At 38.4% G+C, this 22,696-nt stretch overlaps 1 protein-coding gene across 10 annotated transcripts in view; it reads left to right on the top strand.

Moving 5' to 3' along the window:
- Nucleotides 1–202: 202 nt before the first annotated feature.
- The window catches only part of slc8a2b (solute carrier family 8 member 2b), a 33,792-nt gene continuing 11,298 nt past the window's right edge, over nucleotides 203–22,696 (top strand). For 2 of the 10 annotated variants that reach the window (XM_053321044.1, XM_053321046.1), the window contains exons 1-10: nucleotides 422–580; nucleotides 5,291–5,428; nucleotides 5,923–6,150; nucleotides 7,512–7,727; nucleotides 7,863–7,886; nucleotides 10,373–10,498; nucleotides 11,060–11,255; nucleotides 11,652–11,782; nucleotides 15,148–15,521; nucleotides 22,058–22,161. In XM_053321044.1, the coding sequence (XP_053177019.1) occupies nucleotides 509–580; nucleotides 5,291–5,428; nucleotides 5,923–6,150; nucleotides 7,512–7,727; nucleotides 7,863–7,886; nucleotides 10,373–10,498; nucleotides 11,060–11,255; nucleotides 11,652–11,782; nucleotides 15,148–15,521; nucleotides 22,058–22,161 (1,609 nt within the window). In that variant the 5' untranslated portion in view covers nucleotides 422–508. Of the gene's footprint in view, nucleotides 581–5,290; nucleotides 5,429–5,922; nucleotides 6,151–7,511; nucleotides 7,887–10,372; nucleotides 10,499–11,059; nucleotides 11,256–11,651; nucleotides 11,783–15,147; nucleotides 15,522–22,057; nucleotides 22,176–22,410; nucleotides 22,417–22,602; nucleotides 22,621–22,696 lie in introns of all 10 variants that reach the window. The other 8 variants (XM_053321039.1, XM_053321040.1, XM_053321045.1 and 5 more) reach the window with 7 other exon arrangements.

The raw sequence follows: 22,696 nt of genomic DNA, 5'->3' as shown, positions 1-22,696 counted from the left end.
CACAAGTCTGTTGAGTCCTTTCTCTGTTCCCAAACTAATTTGCTCTGTTTTCTTTTTCTCTCTCTTTCCTTTAGGTGAGCTAGTCGAACCACCTTCAGCTCTACCCAGAGCCTCCCCCTCCCACGTCCCTCTTCCACGGCCTAATCCCATCATCCTCTTTCTCACCTTTTCCTCACGCCTCTCGTGAGGAACGCACGCCACCATGTCTCTCCTCGCCTCTCCCATCCCCTTCTTCCTCTTCTTCCTCCTCTTCCTCCTCCCACTGCCTCCCTGCCAGCCAGTGTCTCAGCCCATCGACCCCAGCAGCGTGCCTGATCGAGCGGCCTCCCCCTCCATGTTCCCCTCCTCCTTCCCGCCCTCCGTCGCTCATAGTAACGGCACTTTGCACAGAAACAAGTGTGACGATGTGACGGTGTGCAGGCCCGGCATCCTGCTGCCCGTCTGGGAGCCCAACCGGCCCGGCCTCGGCGATCAGGTGGCCAGAGCTGTAGTCTACTTTGTGTCACTCATGTACATGTTCCTGGGAGTGTCCATCATCGCAGATCGCTTCATGGCGTCCATAGAGGTCATCACATCACAGGTGAGAGCCAGTGAATGGAAGGATGGCAGGGTTATTATGGTTTTGAAATTTTCATTCGTTTTTATTTATTTAGTTTTTCTTTTTGTTGGGTTTTTTTATTTCAGTTTAGTTTTAGTTAGTTTAACAAGTGATAACAAGAAGTTTTAGTTTGTTTTTTATTGAGTTTTAGCCTCATTTTTAGTTTTTCAGAGATATTAGAATGAAAGCCTTGATTTGTAGAAGCTGAAAAGGATGAAATCATGTATGACGCACAAACTGGTATGACACTGAGGTAAGGTTGGCTGTGTTTCTGATGTTAGCTGTCAAGCATCTTCTTTTTGTGAGTTATACGGAGGCCGTTCTACTGCCACCTACTGGAACCAGCCTGTCATCTCAAGAAGTCAAACTGAGCAGGACACAGTAAAATTCAAGGCAGATTTTATCTGCAGTTCAGTTTAGCTTTACTTAGTTTTGAATTGTTCATTGCAGCTTTTATTTCTTTTTATTTCTTTTTTTTAAACTATCATTTTTATTTTTATTTCAGTTAACTAAATTATTTTTTCACTTCTAGTTTTAGTTTTAGTTAACTATAACTATGATGGATGGATGAAAAAAATGAAAAGAAGATAAAAGAAACACAGTTATTTCAACATTCCAAGATTAAAAACAAGAGAGACGTCTGCACACTGCGGATACCAACGTGTCGTTGCGTGCACAATGCTCTTCTTCAGACTAAAAATCAACTAGAACATCGCCCATCTTCAGTACACAAAAAGCCATGGTCACCTGATAGTCACGTGTCAATCCTACTTTTCATGTGTGCATATGTGCATACGTGAATGCAAAAATATGCACACCTGTAAAGTATTAAGTGGGATTGACACATCATGTGACTATCAAGTGACCATGGTCTTTTGTGTATTTAAGAAGGCGATGCTCTAGTTGATTTTAAGTCTGAAGAAAAGTATTGTGCTCAAAATGTCACACTGGTGATATCCAAGTAAATACCTGCATTGCTGCAGTGTGCGGACTTTTCTGTTGTTTTTCATTTGTTGTTTTTGGTCCAGCACCTGCTTTATCTGTTTATCTGGATGTGCACGTTCACCACAATTTTTTTAAACATTTTAAGATTACTCATAACCCTCACCATATTTAATTTGTCAATGCCAGGAATATCTGGTTGTCTAGTTGTACATTTTTTTGTCAGAAGGCCTTACAAACAGCAGTCAGTTGCTGCACCTGAACTTTGTGTGCACCGTTACAATTTCAAACACATCACAATCTCCAAAAAAAATTACACAATTATTTACTTTGCAAGGATTTCAGCTCAGCTGTAGCACCGAGGATCATCTACAGCGATAAATGGTGCATTAAATCAGACATCAGCTGTCAAACGCCTCATTACATATTGTCTTCAAATGGACAGAAACCATGCTGGCCATGCAAAAAACATCTATAGACTTACTTTGTGTAAGTCAGTATCTGCATGGTAATGATTTAGCCATAAAAGATTTATTAGTGGTTGTTATGTTCAAGATTAGAGAGGAAATGAGGCTGCAAGTGACTGCTTACATGTGTGTGTGTGTGTGTGTGTGTGTGTGTGTGTGTGTGTGTGTGTGTGTGTGTGTGTGTGTGTGTGTGTGTGTGTGATCCCAGTCAGCCTATAAGGGTTCCAGCGTTCTGGAGATTATGCAGTCATAAACCATGCAGAAAAAGAGAGGGAGGGTCCTCGGAGGTTTGAATGAACGTTGATGCTTGGTTTGAGAGAGTCGGACGAGGAGACGGGAAGGTCAACTGGAGGGAAAAAAGAGAAAAAGAAGGAGAGAGGGAGGACAGTGGGCACTGGAGGCCAGGCCAGATGGGCTGAAAGTATTTTACACCAGATCATAATTTTGTTAATTTAGCCTTAGATGGACGTAGTGAGGTGTGACGTCATCAGCTCATTTGCACTGGAGCTAGTTTAAAGCCCAGAGATGCCCTGAATGGTCAGAGTGCAGGGTGTTTCCTTTCATACTCTGGAAACAGGCCCCGCCACCTCGGACCCAAGCTAATACAAACTTCCTGCAGTTCAAACACCTGTCTGGGCACACTTGGGCTAACGTCAACTACTTTAGCTAAATTGTGTTCGCAGGGCAGGTATCGTAATCAAGTAACATTAAACTTACTGAAATATTGAACAACAGCAAGTGAGCCAACTGTCAATCACAGCTGTCAATATAGCTGTCGACATAAAAGCTAATATAAGTCTTCAAATCTTATTAACAGAGCAATTATTTCTCACCTGCACACTTATTAGAGGGCCTGAATGTACATGCTGAGACAGTAATGGCTGACTGAAGAAATGTATTGACTTAGTATTTCAAGAGAGAAGTTGAAATATTTTGAATGGGAGTCAACTGGAGCATCTAGTAATGTAAGAATGACTTACACATTGGCTTCAGCTTCAAGTAGTTATAGATGCCGCTTAGTTTTCACACGATTGGATGATGTACTGGATTGTAGGTAAGTATGTATTCCAGGTACTCATAATAGAGTAGCAAGGTGGGTAGAGTTACGTCATGTGGCCAGTGTCCCACAAGTCTTATTCATCACTCAGAGGGTCTCATATCCTCAGTTTCATGGTGCCTGGTGTCCACAGATGGAAGAGCGAGGTTTATTAAGCAACTTTGCTATTTTTAAAAACATGTTCTTTCATTTTGTTCTCTGACTGAAGAGAATTTAGATATATTTCTGTTGTTTGTTGTATTTCTGTGAATAAAAAATAGCATATAAGAAAAGGAACCTGAGTTTGAATCTGAACTTGTTTTTTAGGGCTGAGTTTAGGCTCTTCGGAGGATGTGTGTGTATTTAGTATTCTGACAGGGAGCTGCTCCAGATGGGGCCTAATGAAGCATCACCTGATCTGATGCAGCGCCTGCTGTGTGAGAGGAGACTGCTCAGCAGGAAGTAAACACTGTTTAAACAGGGCAGCTGTCTGGACAACATAAAAAGAAAGAAATACAGTTGTAGTCAAAAGTTTACATACACTTGTAAAGAACATAATGTCATGGCTGCCTTGAGTTTCCAATAATTTCTACAACTCTTATTTTTCTGTGATAGAGTGATTGGAACATATACTTCTTTGTCACAAAAAAGAAGTTTGGTTCTTTTATGAGTTTATTATGGGTCTACTGAAATGTGACCAAATCTGCTGTAGGTCTAAAGAGTTCATTTATTGTATGATTAAAATATGTAAACATGTACATTTTTACTTAAGAAATTCTAGTACTTAGTATCTTAATATTACAATGTAGAATATATGCCAGTTAATCTTGTATATTTTCGTATATAGGTTCTTGAGTGTAAGGGTGATAGAAATAGCAGAAGGTAAAAGGGAGGGAAATGAAAGGGTTCTTCAAGGTCAATATTAATGAATGTATATCCCACAATCCATCACTGTGGCAGCCACTAGAACATCTCAGCTCAGCAAAAACAGGTCCGGCATGTCCTTTTTGTGTTTGGTTGTGTGTGTGTGTGCGTGTGCGTGTGTGTGTGTGTGTGTGTGTGTCTGTGTGTCTGTGTGTCTGTGTGTCTGTGTCTGTGTGTCTGTGTGTGTCTTCATACAGTATCGTCAGGATTTATGGGAGGAGACATAGTTAATAGAGTCGAGAATATGTCACTGAATAAACTGCTTATAATGAAGAATAAAACAGTAAATGGATACATATGTACAGCAGGCAGCTTAGATAGACTGTTTGTAATGAGAAAGTCACAGGCTTGATCCCACCACATGACCTAATTTATTCAAACTCATCACACTGTTCTTGATAGAGGATGCCAAACCCTTGTCTTTACACTTTTATTGCTGTGTAAAGCAAAAGATCATACATCCAGTAATTCCCTCATAAAACAAAGTAGTTTTATTAGTATTTGATTAGTATTCAAAGTGGCAGATATTCTTCAAGACTCATAATCTTTTGCGGCTCAGTGCTCACAGATGAGGATTTTCACCTGTCAGTAAAACTGTGGAGGTTTAGGCCTATCTGCTGCATTTTGTTGCTCAGGACGACATGTGTGCACTTGCTATTTCAAACAAACGCTATGGACACAGCCAATTAATTAATGACAAAAAAATTAAATAAGTAAACAGAAAGAGAGAATAATTTGATCATTTGTTGATCTGATGTCAACGCTGTAAAGGGCAAAATCGGCTTTGTCTTTTGTAGCCAGTGACAAAGTTCTCTAAAAACAGCAATTATCAGAATCATAAAAAGCATCTGAACATGTTGAGATTCTTATTAAAGGCTGCTATTAAGATTGTTATTCTGTATGTCCAAAGCCTCATATATTGTCAATTTTAAGCTCAGATTCACAACAAGATTTTATTCAGGAAAACATCCACAAAGGCTCACCTTGAAAAATGCTGTTAGAGATTTAGATCATTTTACAGACCTCTTAAAATTTCAGAATTTTTCTATTAGTAGCCGCATAAAATTCTTGGTATTTTTATAAGTTCTTGAAAGTTGTTTCTGCTATTTGAGGTTGTTTTTTTTTACCTTGAGGAAATTGTAATTCAGATTTCATAAAATGAGTGTGTTGTAGGTTATCTGTGCTAAAGAGTGTCAGCTGCAATGGTAACACTCGATGGGAATCCAAATACAGGACAAAAAAAGCTTGGTGCGATTTAGTGTTCAGAACAATACAATGCCCTTACATGTAAATTAATACCATGTCTGTTTGTGTGACCAACAGGAGAAGGAGGTGACCATCACTATGCCTAATGGAGAAACATCGGTGGCAACGGTACGAATCTGGAACGAAACTGTGTCCAATCTTACGCTCATGGCTCTGGGCTCCAGCGCTCCAGAGATACTGCTGTCTGTTATAGAGGTACGTACACACACACACACACACACACACACACACACACACACACAGTGAGTAAAATAAATGTAAATGTAATTTGTTAGTTACTAAAAAAAAAGTATAATTTAATTACAGTTACTTATGAAAATGTTGATGATTACAAAGGGGGTTACACCTGAAGTCAGGCCTTTAACATTTGTTTCCTTTAAAATTCACTGAACTTAGATTTTGGTGCTTAATGTGTACACTTACCTGAATAGCTGAAAACATTAGTTAGAAATTAGAGTAATCAATAAGTAATCAAATGTAATAAGTTACATTACTTTGATTACTTACCACTACTTGGCTAATCCTAATCCTTTCCCTAACCTTAGAATCTATTCTAGAGTCTGTTGTTTGTTTAGATGGTACTCACAATATCTATCTCCTGGCTCCCTCAACCACAAACCTCACACACACACACACACACACACACATACATACACACACACACACACACACACACTGTATCTCTCCAGGTGTGTGGTCACGGCTTCAATGCTGGCGAGTTGGGACCGGGAACCATCGTTGGTAGCGCTGCCTTCAACATGTTTGTGATCATCGGTATCTGCGTGTGGACGATCCCCAACGGCGAGTCGCGCAAGATCAAACATCTCCGGGTGTTCTTCATCACCGCCTTCTGGAGCATCTTCGCCTACATCTGGCTCTACCTCATCCTGTCTGTCATGACGCCAGGTGTCGTGGAGGTAAGATAAGGTTCTTAAAATAAGTCTGTCTCCTGAAATGTAAATTCAGCTAAAAAAGGAACACCGTCACCTTTGACAGCTTATGTGCATTATTTACATAATGATGTCTTCTGGTGTGGATGAAGGCTCTTTTTTTGGTGCTGCTGGATCTTAGAGTGGGTGGGTGTCTCTGTAAGCACTATGAATTGGTTCCCATCCTGTTTCTCGAATATGTGTCGCTTGGTTCCTACATGTCTGAAACTTCTGCTCTTTCCTGTGGTGTGCCTCAGGGTATTGTCTTAGTTCCTATACTATTTGGTCTGTAAATGCTTCCTTAAAGTTATATTATTAGCAAATTTAAAGACATCTCATCACTGTTATACCGATGACATTCAGCTGTATGTCTCTTTTAAACCTGATGAGACTGATCCTGAACCTATCTTGTTTACGCCAAGTTACGTTTTAAATGTTTAGTTCAGTAAATAAGTAATATATTGTATTAAACAGATTATACACTTTTAGATATGTAATAGATTTCATTTAATACGTTAATTAATAGTAATTTGTTAAAGGTCAGCTAATTCAGCGAATTAATTGATGTTGATATAAGCATGGTACTGTGTAAAAGACAACGCTATTGAAGCTTTTTGTCATATTGGTGATGTTGGTTACTGTCGCTTTGAGGCTCAGTCAAGGACAGAGCATCACAGTTTTCTTACCGTAGCAAGAGATTGCTGATTAGGAGAACTTAGCTTTGAATACTCCTGTAAGAAGATACTACAAGCTGTGGAATAAATACTTGTTTTTATGTTAATTACATCTGAGTAATTTGGAAGTTTTTTCTCTTTATGTTAGGACTTTATATCTGTTTTGCACAATAGTCTATCTGCCATTAAGGACTCTGGGGCCAATAACTGTACATGTCTGACCAGAGGGTTACTAAGGTCTTCTGATCAGGCCTTAATGTATCTTATATTGTACTGTTTTTAGGGCATTTTACTCTTGTAAAGCACTTTATGACCTGCTCTGTGAAAGCAACTATATTAAATAAACTTTACTTACATACTTATTTAAGCTGCTGTATAATAATGTTTGGGGATCTGTGTATTTAATAACATTCTTCCATCTGGACTCTCCTTAATATTAAACTGTTGTTGTTTAAAGGAAATGAGATGAGTTTCTATTTCAGCTTACAGTACAGGTAATGTATTCATGATGCTCCATCCTCTGCTCCAGTTTGTGCCACTTTGCGTTTACACTCACAATTACACCTGCGCCCAGTGCCTAAAGGGAGGAAGTGATGTTTTTAATCATGATCTTTAATTATACACTTGAACACATTTTAACAGAAATCATTAAGAGACTTTTTATGTGTGTCTCAGGTGTGGGAGGCCTTGGTGACCCTGCTCTACTTCCCAGTGTGTGTCATCCTGGCTTGGATCGCTGACCGTCGACTGCTTTTCTACAAGTACATGGGCAAGCGTTACCGTGCCGACAAACGCCACGGTATCGTTGTGGAAACTGAGGGAGACTTGACACCCAACAAGGGCGGTATGGAGATGATCATTGATGGGAAGTTCCCACCGCGGGGGGGTGCCGTGGTCCCTGCTGAGAATTGCGGGGGTGGAACTCAGGACGGCACAGCAGGTGCAGCAAATAACATCGGTGCAGCGGGCGCCACGGGCAACCTGCCGAACTCCAACAGTGCGATGGTCAACATGGAGAGCAGCAAGGAGTTAGATGAGAGCCGCAAAGAGGTGAGAGACAGAAGATGCTCTTCGTTATGGCCACAATAAAAGACACAGATTTAGTTCCTGAGCTTTTGAGCGTTTTCTGTTTTTTTTAAAAATTTATTTATTTTATTGTTATTATATATATATTTGTAATTATTTGGTTTGTTCTTTGTAGCCATATTATTTCCTCTAATGTTCTGTAATTTTAAAAATATTATTATTATATAATATAATATAAATAAGTCCATTTGGGTTTAGGTTTTCTGCCTCTCCCTACATTTATATTATCTGTCATTGTTTGTGTACATTTTAACTGAGTAATGAGAACTCTGTGGGAATTATTTGATATCAAATAAAGACAATTTTAGAAATCTGTTTATTAAGATTAAAATATAGATATGGCCCTATGGTCATGAACGGCCCTGTTTGAAATGGGATCATCATCATCCAACCCATATTGTCTAAAAAGCTGTTTTTCCTAAGCCATGCAGGGCTATAAAGAGGACCAAACCAGGGCATGAACTTATCACACATCTCAGTTTGCACAGGGGCAAAAAACTGCAACTTCTGCTACAAACCTTCATCATTATAAAAGATTAAACCAAACTCATAAACTATGTAGGAAATATGTCCAACCAGCAAACAACTGCTACAAAAACAGAACTGAAATTGATACATGTTTTGCTACTTCAGTGTAAAACATGGCAGGTAAATACTGCACACTGCTTGTTCACAAACCCAGAGAGCGGATGAAGTTTGTGTCTGAACCCATTTTGAGATGCTGTCATTGTTGCAGATTATGGTCTGTAATCATTCTGTAATCTCATTTCTCAAGTGGAAAAAATGCAGTTAACATAGAAAACACCATTTCTGCTGTTGTTATTATGACATGAAAGAATTGATCATTTTACTGCAGGTGACAGTAAACGATGCTGACTAAATGCTTTTCACCACTTTACCTGGTGGTTATGTTTATAGAGAAAACATTAAAAAAAAATTATACTGAACATGATATAGGGGATTGAAGTAATATTGTCCTCATTTACACCTCTTTATTGCCTGCTAAATGGTGATCAGTTTCTCTAAATCTTGTGCAGGAGGACAGAAATGAGACAAGTTTAAGAGGTAATGACACAACAGAGAGATGAACATGTGGGAGGTTCGACAGAAGAGGATGAAAATACGATAATGAGGGTCAGAGAGGTTGAGAACAGAGGAGAGGATAGGGGAGGAGAGAGGTTGAGTAATAATACATGAGGAACGTGAGAGGGAAAGTATGAAGGACAACAATTGGCAGTGAGCGGTTTGTGTCTTGTGTGGCTGGTTTAAGAGATAATACCACACATATACAACTTCATGAGTGTCATAATGTTGATCTGATCTGACAGAGAGAAGAAGCTCTTTAACAGTGAAATGTCAGTTCATACAAAGTGTTTCATGAGCTCATTTTATTATATTTAAAGCAGCTATAATTACTTATTTTTGTAATAATAATAATGCATGAGCTGTGTAATGTGTTGGTCGTGGCTTATAGTGATGAACCTGCAGAGAATTATCAGCGACTCTGCAGCTCCTATCAGCTGTACGGATCCTTATGAGAGTGAGTTTCAGCTCATTGTTTAGCTGTCCGGCCGCAACTTGACTGTTAGTTCACTCTCAGTGCTCTCATAGCGTTGCTTTCAGAGTAAAAGCAGCTAAAGAGCCAAATATGTCCCTCAGGAGTTAGCAAAAACAGAGCTAAAAGAGAGTGAATACTGGGCTTATATTCACCAGGTGGACAGGAACACAACTCCAAATGAATGATAATGTTGCTCTCTAACTGCTGGATTTGGAAATAAAAAGATTTGCAACGATTAGTCAATTCATTTTGATGTCAAAATAATTGTTTTAAGTTATTTTTTAAGACGAAAAAATGTCCAAACTCTCTGATTCCAGCTTCTCAAGTGTGAATATTCTGGTTTATTTAGCATTTATTATATATCTTTGGGTTGTGGACTATTGGTTGGGACAAAAGAGGCCATCACCAGGTCTGGCTTGAGTTGTTTTTATTTTAGTTATTTATTTTTTCTGTTTGCGAAAAAAAAAGGACTTGGCAGATACTGAAAAAAGACACAATGTAACTCTTATTCATGTAACTGTAATAATGATTGAACAGGTTTTGTATGTGTCTGACCAAAACATCAATTAAAAAAAAAAAAAGAGGCCGTCACCTGACATTTGATAGACCAAACTAATTGATAAATCTAGAAAATAACTGATAGATTAATCAATGAGGAAAGTAATCATTAGTTGTCATTCTTTTCAGTGACCTGTCAGAAGTGTATGGAAATGTCACAGTCAGTGTTTTTGTAGCATAAACTCCTCCAACCTTTCTCAAGTTTTAGAGCCTGAATCATGACAATAATCCAAACACTTGTACAATCAGTGTTTGTATCAACAGCCATGCATGCTGTCAGTGTGTGTTGTGTAGATATTTCAGTCATGAGTATGTCCTCTCATCTCTCCTCCAGGTGATTCGTATCCTGAAGGAGCTCAAGCAGAAATATCCTGACAAAGAGCTGGACCAGCTGGTGGAGTTGGCCAACTACTATGCACTGCTACACCAACAAAAGAGCAGAGCATTCTACCGTATACAGGTGACACACACACACACACACACACACACACACACGTATATTTCATATTTCATAAACAGTCCCTGAGGTGAACAAACAAAAGGACAAAAGGACATAAAGTAGTTCAAGGACTTCACGCTTTTCTCTTTCTTTCTGCAACCACAAGCAACTTACATTGAAGGGCATCATGAAACACTACTGGATTTTTTTAAATACACTGATAAATTTGGGGGGGGGGTCTTTATTTTTAAAAACAAAAGTTCAAATGTGAGATGTTAAATTTAAGGGATTCTTGTATATTTCTTGATTTTTTTAAAGAGGACATATCATCCTTATGTGATTTTATTGAGGTGATATGTAAAAATGCTTCCTGTGGCCTGTTTCTGACAGAGGCTGAACTGAGGGGCTGCATAAAGAGTCAGTATAAGATAAATAAGGAGTTTTTTTTTAACTGCAATCTAATCCAATAGAGTCCCAGAATATATCCATATGTCTAGAAATGTGCATAAAATGTGAATGAAATTAGATTCTGTGCACTTTTTTTTTTGTTTGAACACCGCCTCCTCCTCTTTCTCCATCCAGGCAACCCGTATGATGATTGGAGCCGGTAACGTCCTGAAGAAGCACGCAGCCGACCACGCTCGCCGCACAGCCGTACCCGACGAGGAAGCGCCGGAAGACGACGACCTGGACATTTGCAGCCGCATCTCGTTTGAAAGTGCTCACAGTCAGTGCATGGAGAACTGCGGCATCCTGACATTGGGTGTAATCTGCAAAGGTAGTGAAATAAAAATAATAATAAGATAAGATAATACTGAGTCCACTTAAATCATTCAAAAGAGGTCTATGATCTATCATCATTTTTCTGCAGTCCGAACTTGAAGCAACAATCCATTAGTGCAATATGATGACTGATTTTAACACACTGACCTGCTCTTTAATTACTGAATGAAAGACTTACCCAACAGCAGTGAACAATATGCAACAGTTGAGCATCAGTTTATTGTCTGATTTGTTAGTGGCCATTACAAGTAAAACTTTGATGGCACAAAAATTGGTTCATAAAAAAAACACACCTTCTTGCATAAGTTTTGCAATTTAGATTTAAAGATTTAAATGAAAAATGATCCTGTGTGATGTGCCCAACTTCAATCTGTTTTATATCACTGTGAAGGCGGTATGGGAGAGAACACCTTCTATGTGGACTACAGGACAGAGGACGGTTCAGCCAACGCTGGGTCAGATTACGAATACAGCGAAGGAACGCTGGTTTTCAAACCTGGAGAGACTCGTAAAGAGATTAAGGTGAGAAAAGAGGAGCAAGAAGAGACGTATAGACAAGGAGTGACTTTAATTGGTAGACAGCTCTGTTATAGATTAATATTAGATGACTATCAGACATGGTGAATGTGATCTGACCTTCAGATAATAGAGTTACACAATGTCTGTCTCAATTCAGTTCAAATGCAATGATTCTGTTACAATGGAAGTAGCACTGAAAAGAAACTTTAAAGCCTAAAGAACAGACTTTTCTTTGTCAGAAAAACAACAACATTGGTTGTTTGTTTCGAAACTTAAAAGAACTCACAACAGCCTGACTACTAATTTATTTTTTATTATAGTAATGAATAATTTAAGCCTGGATTGTGTACAGTGGAAACACAATTTGAAATGCAGGAAGTGTTTTATTCTAATATTGCACAGAATATGTGAGTCGTCAGGGGGAATGGATGTGAATGAAGTGAGTCACATAATAATAATAAGAATAATTTCCATACACATACCTGACTATATACAGATAAACACCAAATGTTCCCCTCAAATGTAATGAAGGTATGATATTTTAAACATGATTGTATAAAATGACATCAGTACACCAAAACAGTAAACTTGTCTGAGAATGTAATAATTAGAATTAACTAAAATAACTAACAAAAAAAAGTATGAAACTTGAATCAAGAAAAAGGGTCAAATATACATAAAATGCTGCCTATATAACATTAGAAACTAAAAAACAATACCAGCATGTTTGACAACATATTCACAGATACCGATATATCTGTGATAGGTCAATATCGGACAATACTATCGGCTGAACAAATTATCTGTCGAGCTCTGGTCAGTGTTGACTTTTTGAATACTTAACCAAGATGACAATCATCCTCCATCCTTAACCAAAGGTTGTAAGAATTTCTCAAACATAACATTAAAACATTAAAACATTAATTAAAACATTAAAAAAAAGTATCATGCTGGATTTACAAGGACATCATCCCGCCCTCATGGAATCCAGTCACTGGTGGTGGTTGATGACTTGGAATGAGACTGATAGCAGTTGAAACAATGGGACTGCTGACCCTGCCAAAACTGGACAGAGATGGGGAGGTGGTGGGGCACATGTAACATCTGCATGCCAGACTAGAGCAGAGAGCGAGAGACGTATTTAAAAAGACAGCTACCAGATGATAGGCGAACAATGGAAATGTGTCGTCGTGCTATTGGATAGACACGATCGGCAGGTGAGGACTGACACACAACCTAAACATCCTGAGCACTAACAACCAGGAAATAAATGAGTGCATTAAAAGACAAGTATGACAGCTGGAATGAGCAACACTATGCCTGGTATGCAAAATGTAATCTTATGCTCATACCTATTGTCTTTCAGCCAGTTTTACATCTGTGTCTGAATGTATTCGCTATTGTAGATAGAAGTATTTAACTTAATTTCTAGCCTACAGAATATTGATGTTTTCCTGACAAGCAACCTCTTGTGGTTGTGACAGCTGGAATGAGCAACACTATGCCTGGTATGCAAAATGTAATCTTACCTTCGCTAAGCTTCATTGAAACATGTTGTCACTGAATGTTCTGCTGATTTCGTGCATTAAATAGCAACATCCTGCAATGTTATGCACAATAGATACAAAATAGAAGTAAAACTATGCAACTTAAGTTCAGAGCACAAAAAAGGGGCTTGCATACTTAAATCAAACTTGAGCAAAAGTGAGAAAATATACAGATGTTTTGGCTACACACTAATGAAGTACTTTGGACTTTGTAAATACCTACATTAAAAACAGTTATGCTCATACCTATTGTCTTTCAGTCAGTTTTACATCTGTCTCTGACAGTCTGTCTCTGATAGAAGTATACCATTTGTTCTGAATTTTAAAAACATGGTGACCCTGCCCAAAGTGTTCCACACCACATCTGACATCCTGCCTCCTGTAACTCAGTTCATTGTCCAAACTGCTTATCCTAGAGGGTCAAAGGGGGCTGCAGCCAATCCCAGCTATCATTAGTTACCAAATCCGGTGTGAGAGCAGATCTAGCCTGAAACGACATTTTTTTATGGAGCTGCATAAACATGCTGCAGGCTTCAGAGTAACCAACAGAGTGCCTGTAAAGTCTGGGAAGACACTCGAGAAGATCAAAGTGAAAGGAAAGAGGGGTAAGAAGGATGATGAGATAAATAATGAGAGTCCCAGCAGGAGATACAGAGAAAGGCTGAGGAGAGATAGACGTTTCGATTCAAGAGGGATGACTGGAAAATACTGCTGCTGCTAGTCAAACTGCTACTGATACATTAGCTACTACTTTACTGGATGTACATGAAAGCCCCCCTGGATCCTTAAAACATGGAAACCGTTCAGTTGTTGGGAACAGTGCTGGTTGTGCTGCAGGGAGGAAGGACCTGTGATGTCACTCCTTCACACACTGTTGTATTGAAACAGCCCTTCAGAGCCTCATCAGCTTCATCAGACCATCTACTGTGCATATTCAGTGGGCCACATAACACAGAAGTAAACCTGGAAGCGAGAAACCTTTTTTTTGACATATGCACTAGCCATGGATGTATTATAAGAGCAGTCCTTAAATAAATTCTCAGCTGGCGCATAAGTCTAAGAAAGTGCTTCTAGTGCCTAAGTTTCAAGTCTGTTCACCTCTGGCTGTGTGGTAAGATGTAATATCACAGCACCTGGAGTACACCTGCATATCACTGCAGCATTACATTTATCTCTGCTGCTACTTAAGTGTTCAAACAATTATCTGGAATTTATCATTCAAAAAGGAATCTAATTTTTCCATCTTCTTCATCTGTTCATGTTGTAACATAGTTGGACCTCATCCAAAAAGTCTTATCATATGGCAGGTTTGCAGCTGATTGCATTACAAAACCAGCCTAATCTAATTTGGGAGCGCTTACCTGTCAGTTCATTGGTGGCAAGATCAGATGATAACAGCCGCAGTGTAGCAGGAGTTTGTGTTAATGTGATAGCCAGGCTCTCTCAATATTCATCCAGACGCACACAGACACTCAAGAATATAGAAAAAAGGGTTGGTGACCATTCAAGTTGCAGTTCACATAATAATGACACAAGTCTGGCAGCTTCTTGTGGCAAAGAAAACATCAATTTTTCATCATATTGTCTAAATGTATTCTGAATAATAAATCATATATAGATAATTAATAATCACAAATGACTGACACTGAGCATAACTCTGATCCAGTCACATCTTCATCCTTTTGCTCTGTCTGTCCTCTCTCTCTCTCTTTCTTTGTTTTGCTGATGCCTTTCTGTGATTGATCAGAAGCTACAGCTCTCTTTTTCTGATCATTCATGCCTAAAGATGATGATTTAACGTCTCTTTCCATTCGTCTCCAGGTTGGTATAATCGACGACGACATCTTTGAAGAGGATGAGCATTTCTTTGTGCGTTTGCTGAATCTGCGTATTGGCGACGCAGACGGCATGTTCGAGAGCGACGAGGTGGGTGCTGCCCCTAAAGCCCGCCTGCTTGAGCCCCTGGTCGCCACGGTGACCATCCTGGATGATGACCACGCTGGCATCTTCACCTTCAGCGAGCGTATGGTGCGGGTGAGTGAGAGTGTCGGCACCATGGAGGTGACCGTGGTGCGCAACTCGGGCGCTCGTGGCACCGTCATCCTGCCATACCACACCGAGTCAGGCACTGCCAAGGCTGGAGAGGACTATGAGGACGCCCAAGGAGAGCTGGAGTTCACCAATGACCAGACCACGTGAGTCAGAATAAACACTATACTTTAATACATTTTCCTACATGTGCATCTCTGGAATGATATTAATATTAATATTATTAATCAGTATTTCGTGCGCAAGTTATACCTATTTCGTGGCCGCAAATTAGTATTCCTGCGCATATATATGTATTTCGTGGCTACGAATTAGTATGGCCACAATTAAAAACATTTTTTTACCATGACATCAGAGGGGCTCCGTAGTTTGTGGTCGTTGCTGGTGAAAAATCTAATGTTAACTAAACTCTAGAAATGTCTTTCATTCAAATATGTAGTTTATGGTACCGCCGGAGCTAACCTAGTTTACACCGATTAGGCTAACTTAACTTTTCCTTCTGTTTCTAACTTATTTAAATTAAACTATAGCAACATTTAACGTTAATGATACATCTTGGTCTTAAGACGGAATTTTGAAGTGAGGACAACCTCAGTCCACACACATTTGTTTTAGCACACTTTGAGTAGTCGTGTTAAGTTACTGCAGATAAGAAACACGCCTTGCTTTCGCTGCTTCACATTGAAAGGTTTGAAATAACAAAGTTGTGAAAAGTTTATAGGAAGTGAATTGCGGTCATTAGCAAACTTTTTTAGCAGCGCTGCTCGCGTTAATATTCACCTGAAATCAGGTAAAGACGTGGGTACTCTTGGGGGGGGTTGTGCGCCGCGATCTGCACTTTACCTCCTACAGGTGAACTTGTATACTGTATCAGTGCTTTTACATGCCGTGCAGGTACGTTTCTTATTTGCAAAACAAAATGCATTAGTTTGTGAATGATGTTTTGTATTTGCAAACCACACTGAGTTTGTTTTGTGTGTTTGTGAAGTTTTGGCAGTAATTGAATTCCATAGTTTAAGTAAAATGCTTTAAAAGATAATTGTATGACTTTAAAAAAATATATCGGTATTGATTAGCACACAAGCGTTGACCTCTTGACCCCTTCAAAACTTATGTTTTAAGGAAATTCTAAAGAAATAAACAGTGTACTGAGAATAATGGAGAGAAGTTACCCCTCCTCACCTTTCCTCTTCTTCATTCTCCACTTTCATTTTCTTCCTCTCCACCTCTTCCAGCTCTGTCCTCCATCTCACGCTCTCCTTCTTCACACTTGTGCATTTACCAGACCACAATCCTATCCATTATTCATCAAGGCTGGCCTCAAGGAAGGATCTGCTAAATCCTCTCCTAAGTGTGTGTGTGTGTGTGTCCATGTGTCGGTGTTTAAGTGTTTAATTGATAAGATTAAGTGTGTTGCTAGTTCACTGGAGTGTGAAAGTAATTTGCTTGTTTCTCTGTAAATGACAACCAGACCTCCCTAAAATTTGAACTCATTCTACTACATTTATAATATTTGCAATCTGTGATCAATGCTTAATTAAAAAATAAATAAACCATGTAAGCTTTTATAATACATTCATGCTTTGAAAGGCTGACACACATAATAGTTTCAGATGTTTCAGGCAGCAAAATCTTGTGTTTGAAGCAATGGAGGATCTAGGAGTTGACAAGCACCCATGGCCAGGGCCAGTGTTTTATTTATTTATTTGTTTTGGATGGTTCACATACACAGCATTTAATTTTACTGCATTATGTGACTTCTGCCATCAGATTCAGATCCATTTTATTCTTTGTCCCAAAAGGGCACTTAGTTTACAGCAGGATACAGAAAAAACAACACAGACCACACAACAGATTGAATACAACAACAAAATTAGTTGCAGTTAAAAACATGAATTTTATAAAAGAAAAACTAATAAATACATCCAAGCCAGGGACTAGGATGGACAAGGACTATCTTTACTACTATTACTACTAACATTAGTAGTAATAGTAAGGCAAGGCTGCTTTATTTATATAGTGCATTTCATACACGGGCTAACCCAGTGTGCTTTACATAAACACTAAATATCAGATGATTTAACAGTAAGAATTGGAAGCATAAAAACATACAATTAAAAAGAAAATTAAACCTAATTATAATATAAAGAGAAAAAAGTACAATTGAATAGTAAACATTGGAAACATTTAAAACATACAGTTAAAAAAAGAATCCAATTATAAAAATAAAACAAAGTACAGAAAAATAGAAAGAGAGAAAGAAAAGGAAAAGCTAGACTAAAACAGAGCATACAAAATGTATATATTATAGTAGTGACTTGTTTTAGTCTTATTTTCTAAAAGGAATGCACATAAAAATAAATAACAATAAGACATTAAATCAAAATGAAAAAAATATATTACATAATTTTTTAACTACATTTCATATTTAACATGTCTTCAGCTGTTTCACTCTCTGCTCTGCTGCTGATTTGAAGTTAAAATCTGTATTTATAATCAGTTATTCAGTTATGAATCTTTCAATTAGCTGATTTTCTTTTATTGTGTAATATGGAAGTCTTTTAATATTCTATACCAGCTGTCAATGACTTGCAGCAGGCTCCTTTCAATGCGTTTTGACGTTAGTGTGTTTATGTGTTTTAGAAGCCTCGCTTTATGTGTTGGCATTCATTTGACAAACTAGACTGGACAGATTCCTGTGTGATATGGATTTTCAGCAGCAGCTCTAAGCAGCTGATGTAAAGTGACGGGTTTATTGGTTGACAGACACCTGAATTAGTTGAGACAGGGCTGGTGAGTGAAAGGATCTCTGAGTATTGCTGTATTATGTGTATACGTTATTCACAGTCTCAGTCCCGCCTTAACACTGTTCTTAAGGGGGAATGTATTCTAGTAGTTCATGATGGCGCAGTCAGTGTGTCAAAATGTCGCCCAAAGCCACAAACCACATACTATACTTTGAATATACGGACAAAGATTTTTTTTCACCTCAGCTTTAGCCTCAACCTTCATATTTGTGTCTTCTCTGGCTCTTCTGGCTCTTCCACTACGCTTTGATTACCGATGATGCACTGACGAGGCCTCCAGATCCAACTTAGAAAAAAAACAAGCTAAAATGACTGCAGCTCCTCTCTATTGCACAGGGCTTAACGTTTTCAGACAATCATGCCTGATTTCAACCATAGGGCAATGTTAAATTCATATAATACTTCATTCAAACATTGTGTCATCCTGGACAACCTTTCAGGCTCACAAATCTTTTCTTATTAAATTGTGCAGGAGGAGATGTCTAAACAAAACAGGTTTAAGCATGCAGCACAAACTAGTAAAAACACTTTCCATGTACGCAGAAAATATTAGAACTGCTATTATTGGCCGATATTTACCTATCACAGATATATCAGTAGCGACGAATATGTTGTCCGATACGTGCCATTATTTTTATTTTATTTTTTAAAGTTACCAGTATTTCATATATATTTGATAATTTTTCTTAATTCAAGTTTAAAATGTGCATGTTGTTTTGTTCTGTGTGTTTGCTGATTATAATAATTAAATTCACAGTCTAGTTTACTGTTTTAACCCTGTAAAGCCTCAACTATCAAATTGAACCAGAAAATTCTAATTCTTTAAAACTGGAGTTTATTGGCCCTTCTGACAAGTAATTCAAAAAATGTGTTAAGACTTTACATCTATGAGTTTTGTTTAGTATCATATTTGATTCATCTGGAAGTTTTTGCAGTTAATTTTTCATAGCATGTTTTTTTTTTAATAAATAAAACCATATGAATACAATGTTGTTCAGAGCTCACCTTCAAACTTTGTTATGCATGATAATAATACATGATGCATGAAATGTAATAAAATGAAAATTGAAAGATTTACTGATAAATGAGTTTCTATAAGTACTGTATCTAATTTGATACACACAATTTCAATAGTAATTTACCATAAAATAAGCAACAACATTGCATTGGTTTATCTGTGTACTACATGTATCTGATTGTATACGTCAGTGCTCTATAAAGAAAGATTATTATTATCATTATTATTAGTAGCAGTAGTGTTAGTATTAATATCAGTATTAGTATTATTATATGAAGGAAGGAAGATATTTCAGCAGCACACACAAAATATATATTTCCTTTTTTTCCAAAGTTGAGAATAAACTCAACCCTTCAATGTGAAAATGTAGTTTAAAGCCCTGGGATGATTATTGAGCGGACTGCCAAAATGAACTGAATTATATAGAAAAAAGTTTGTCAGAGGCATAAAATCATTTTTTTAAAAAGCTCTTTAAATACATACTTTGACAGGCACAATTGTCTCCAATGATTGCAGCCTGCTGGTTAAAATGCTCTCCCCCAATACTGGACCAATTTTAAGAAAACACTTACTGGAGACCGAAAATGAGGGTTGAAAAAATAGCAAAGTTTCTCTTTACGGTACCCTCACAATGGCTCCAGCCTCAAGCCATCGATGCAGACCTGTCAATGTTTCCACCCACAGGCCAAGAAAGTGATAACTGCTGCAGTTTTACTGCCTGCAGGCAATAAGTGTTCCCACTGTGAGAGGGTATGTAGTGTAACCTGTTAGCTAAAAGTGCACTGAAACATTTTTTTTTTTTTTTTTTTAGTCTAATAATAATAATAATAATAATAATAATAATAATAATGTATACAAGGGAAACATATGCTACCAATAACCTCAGTGGCTTGTTGCTAAAACGTGATATGTTAGTTTTTCAAGGAGTTAAATTCATTTTTATGGAAATAACTGAAGAATAAATGTGCTTCAGCTGCTGTGAAGCAAACATCGATATGGTGTGTAGCTTTTAGCGCTGCTGCAGCTCTCCTGTCATGCTGCTTTATTATCAGTTGATCTGCCTCCTCATCCAATCATCTCCCTCCATTTCTGTCATTTTCACGCCACATTGCTCCCCCAGTCAGGGTCACTGGTCTTTAATTGTATCTGTCCATCTCTCTCTCTCTCTCTCTCTCTCTCTCTCTCTCTCTCTCACTCTCACTCTCTTGCTCTCTTGCTCTCTCTCTCTTCCATCTTCCTACATTATTCTCTGTCCAGCAGTTCTTTATTCTTTATATCAGTTCTTGCATTCACTCTTTTTTTATACCTTCCTCCAGAGGCGAATTTATAGACCCCTTATAGGGGTGCTCAAGAACCCCTAAATTTGATCTCAGCACCCCTAAAATAAATAAATAACTAATTATTGTATTTTATAACACTTGCAGTGCATTGTATGTCAAATTGTCATTAGGAGCTGAGCCCCCCTAAAGGTCTGATCCTACAATCGCCCCTGCCTTCCTCCTCCTCCTCCTCCTTCATAAATCCCTCCGTTGTTCAGTCAATCAATAACTTGTTTTCTTCTTCCCCTCAACATCACTCATTCCCCCTGCATGACACCTTTTCCACTTTCCTCTTTCTCCTCCTCTCTTCTCTTCCTGTCATCTCCATCTTTCATTTTCTCAGTCCGTCCATCTCTGCCAGTTGTCAGTTGTGCCGCATGTTTTTCCTCCACTCCCTGCTGAACTGGTGCCCGTGGTGGCAGACTTCAGTCACAATAATAGGTCTTGTCATCTTCACTTCATCTTCACCCTTCTCCTGTATACTACCTTTCATTCCACGTACCTTGCAAATGTCTGTCATTTCAATACTCTTGTCACTCCTTTTCAACTTCATGAATTCATCCTTCCTGTTCTTTGTCTTTTTCGTGACCTTTATTTATCCAGTGCACACAGTGAATGTCAAATCATTATCAGTTTCTCTTTTCTATTCAAATAGATTCAGTATCACAGTCCTCCTGAGCCTCAATGGTGCAAAAAACGTAGCTGCTGTTATCTTTTTTTGACGTTAAACATCAGTGACATAGGCTATTTAAACTTTGTGGATGAGAGCCACAGCAAGGTTTAAAAAATCTGAAAGTTATGAAAAGAAATGCTTTTTTGACAATAAAAAGAACAGAACACCAGCCTCATTTCTAGCAAGATAAAAGCTCCAATGTCACCATATACTTCTCATATATTTCTGTCACTTTTACTCTTTATGTCTCTGCCTGGATCTATTATTTTCTTTTTTTTTTTTTGCTTCTGCTTCTTTTCTTTTTTTTTTTACATTTTAACTTTGCTCCAACCTTTGACTGAATGATTGATTCTGCCTCTGTTCTCTGCATCCAACTTCCTTCTACTCTGATTTACACAGCAAGTGGTCCTGATCTGAGATAGCGGGGGGATTACCACCATGTGTGCAGCTCTATACTGTGTGTGTGTGTGTGTGTGTGTGTGTGTGTGTGTGTGTGTGTGTGTGTGTGTGTGTGTGTGTGTGTGTGTGTGTGTGTGTGTGTGCGTGCGTGCGTGCGTGCGTGCGTGCGTGTGTGTGTGCTTATGTTCATGGGCCTTGACGTGTGCTCTTGCCAGCACATCAATAACCAGAATGACCTGTGGTGAAGGCCCTCTGAGCTCTGCATTACCTATTGATGAAATGCTTTACTTCATTTGTGTGTCTGCAACTGACTGACTGACTGTGTGTGTGTGTGTGTGAGGCTGTGTGTGCAGAGTGTGTATGCATATTTCTCTTCATACATACATTTGTGTGTGTGTTTGTTTTGCAGAAATACTTCAACTTTGTCACAGTGATTTTTGTGTGTGTGTGTGTGTGTGTGTTGCAGTCAGACTCTCCAGGTGAGGATAATAGACGATGAAGAGTATGAAAAACATGAAAGCTTCTACATTGTTTTGGAGGAGCCACGCTGGCTAAAGAGAGGAATCTCAGGTGTGTATTTACATGTCTTTTTTCTTATCCCATTTTTGTTTTGATGTGTAATCAATATAAGGGTCAGTGACAAATAAGAGTTGGCAAGATGAGCAATTCAAAAATAGCTTTAAAAATAGTTTAAGGCAGCATCAGGTTTGTTCAAATGCACATTTTGTATTTTGTTGATTTTATATCTTTTGAAATGACATTTGCACCATTTTTTACCAAACATAAGACTGAATGCTCAGTTTCTCAGAAGTCAGACAGCCTAACGTGCACTCACCCCCTTTTTTATTAACAGTAAATATTAAAACAGGAAGGGTTGGAAATAAAAGTGATGATTTGTTTGTTTGTGATGACAATGAACATTTCTATCAACGCTGTCTGAATGCATGTGTGTGATTACTCACTGCTCTTTTTTCTTGTCCCTCCTCCCCCTCCACCCCGTCTTCTTCACAGCTCTACTTCTCAACCAAGGTAAGACCATCTAATTATTCCCTCTACTTTAAACCACAGCTCCAAGCTTGACTCGATTGGTCAGGAAATCTTTCTT

Source organism: Scomber japonicus, chromosome 6, assembly GCF_027409825.1.
Source record: "Scomber japonicus isolate fScoJap1 chromosome 6, fScoJap1.pri, whole genome shotgun sequence".
In the NCBI taxonomy this organism is placed as follows: Eukaryota; Metazoa; Chordata; class Actinopteri; order Scombriformes; family Scombridae; genus Scomber; species Scomber japonicus.
This window is presented reverse-complemented; position numbering and strand designations above follow the sequence as displayed.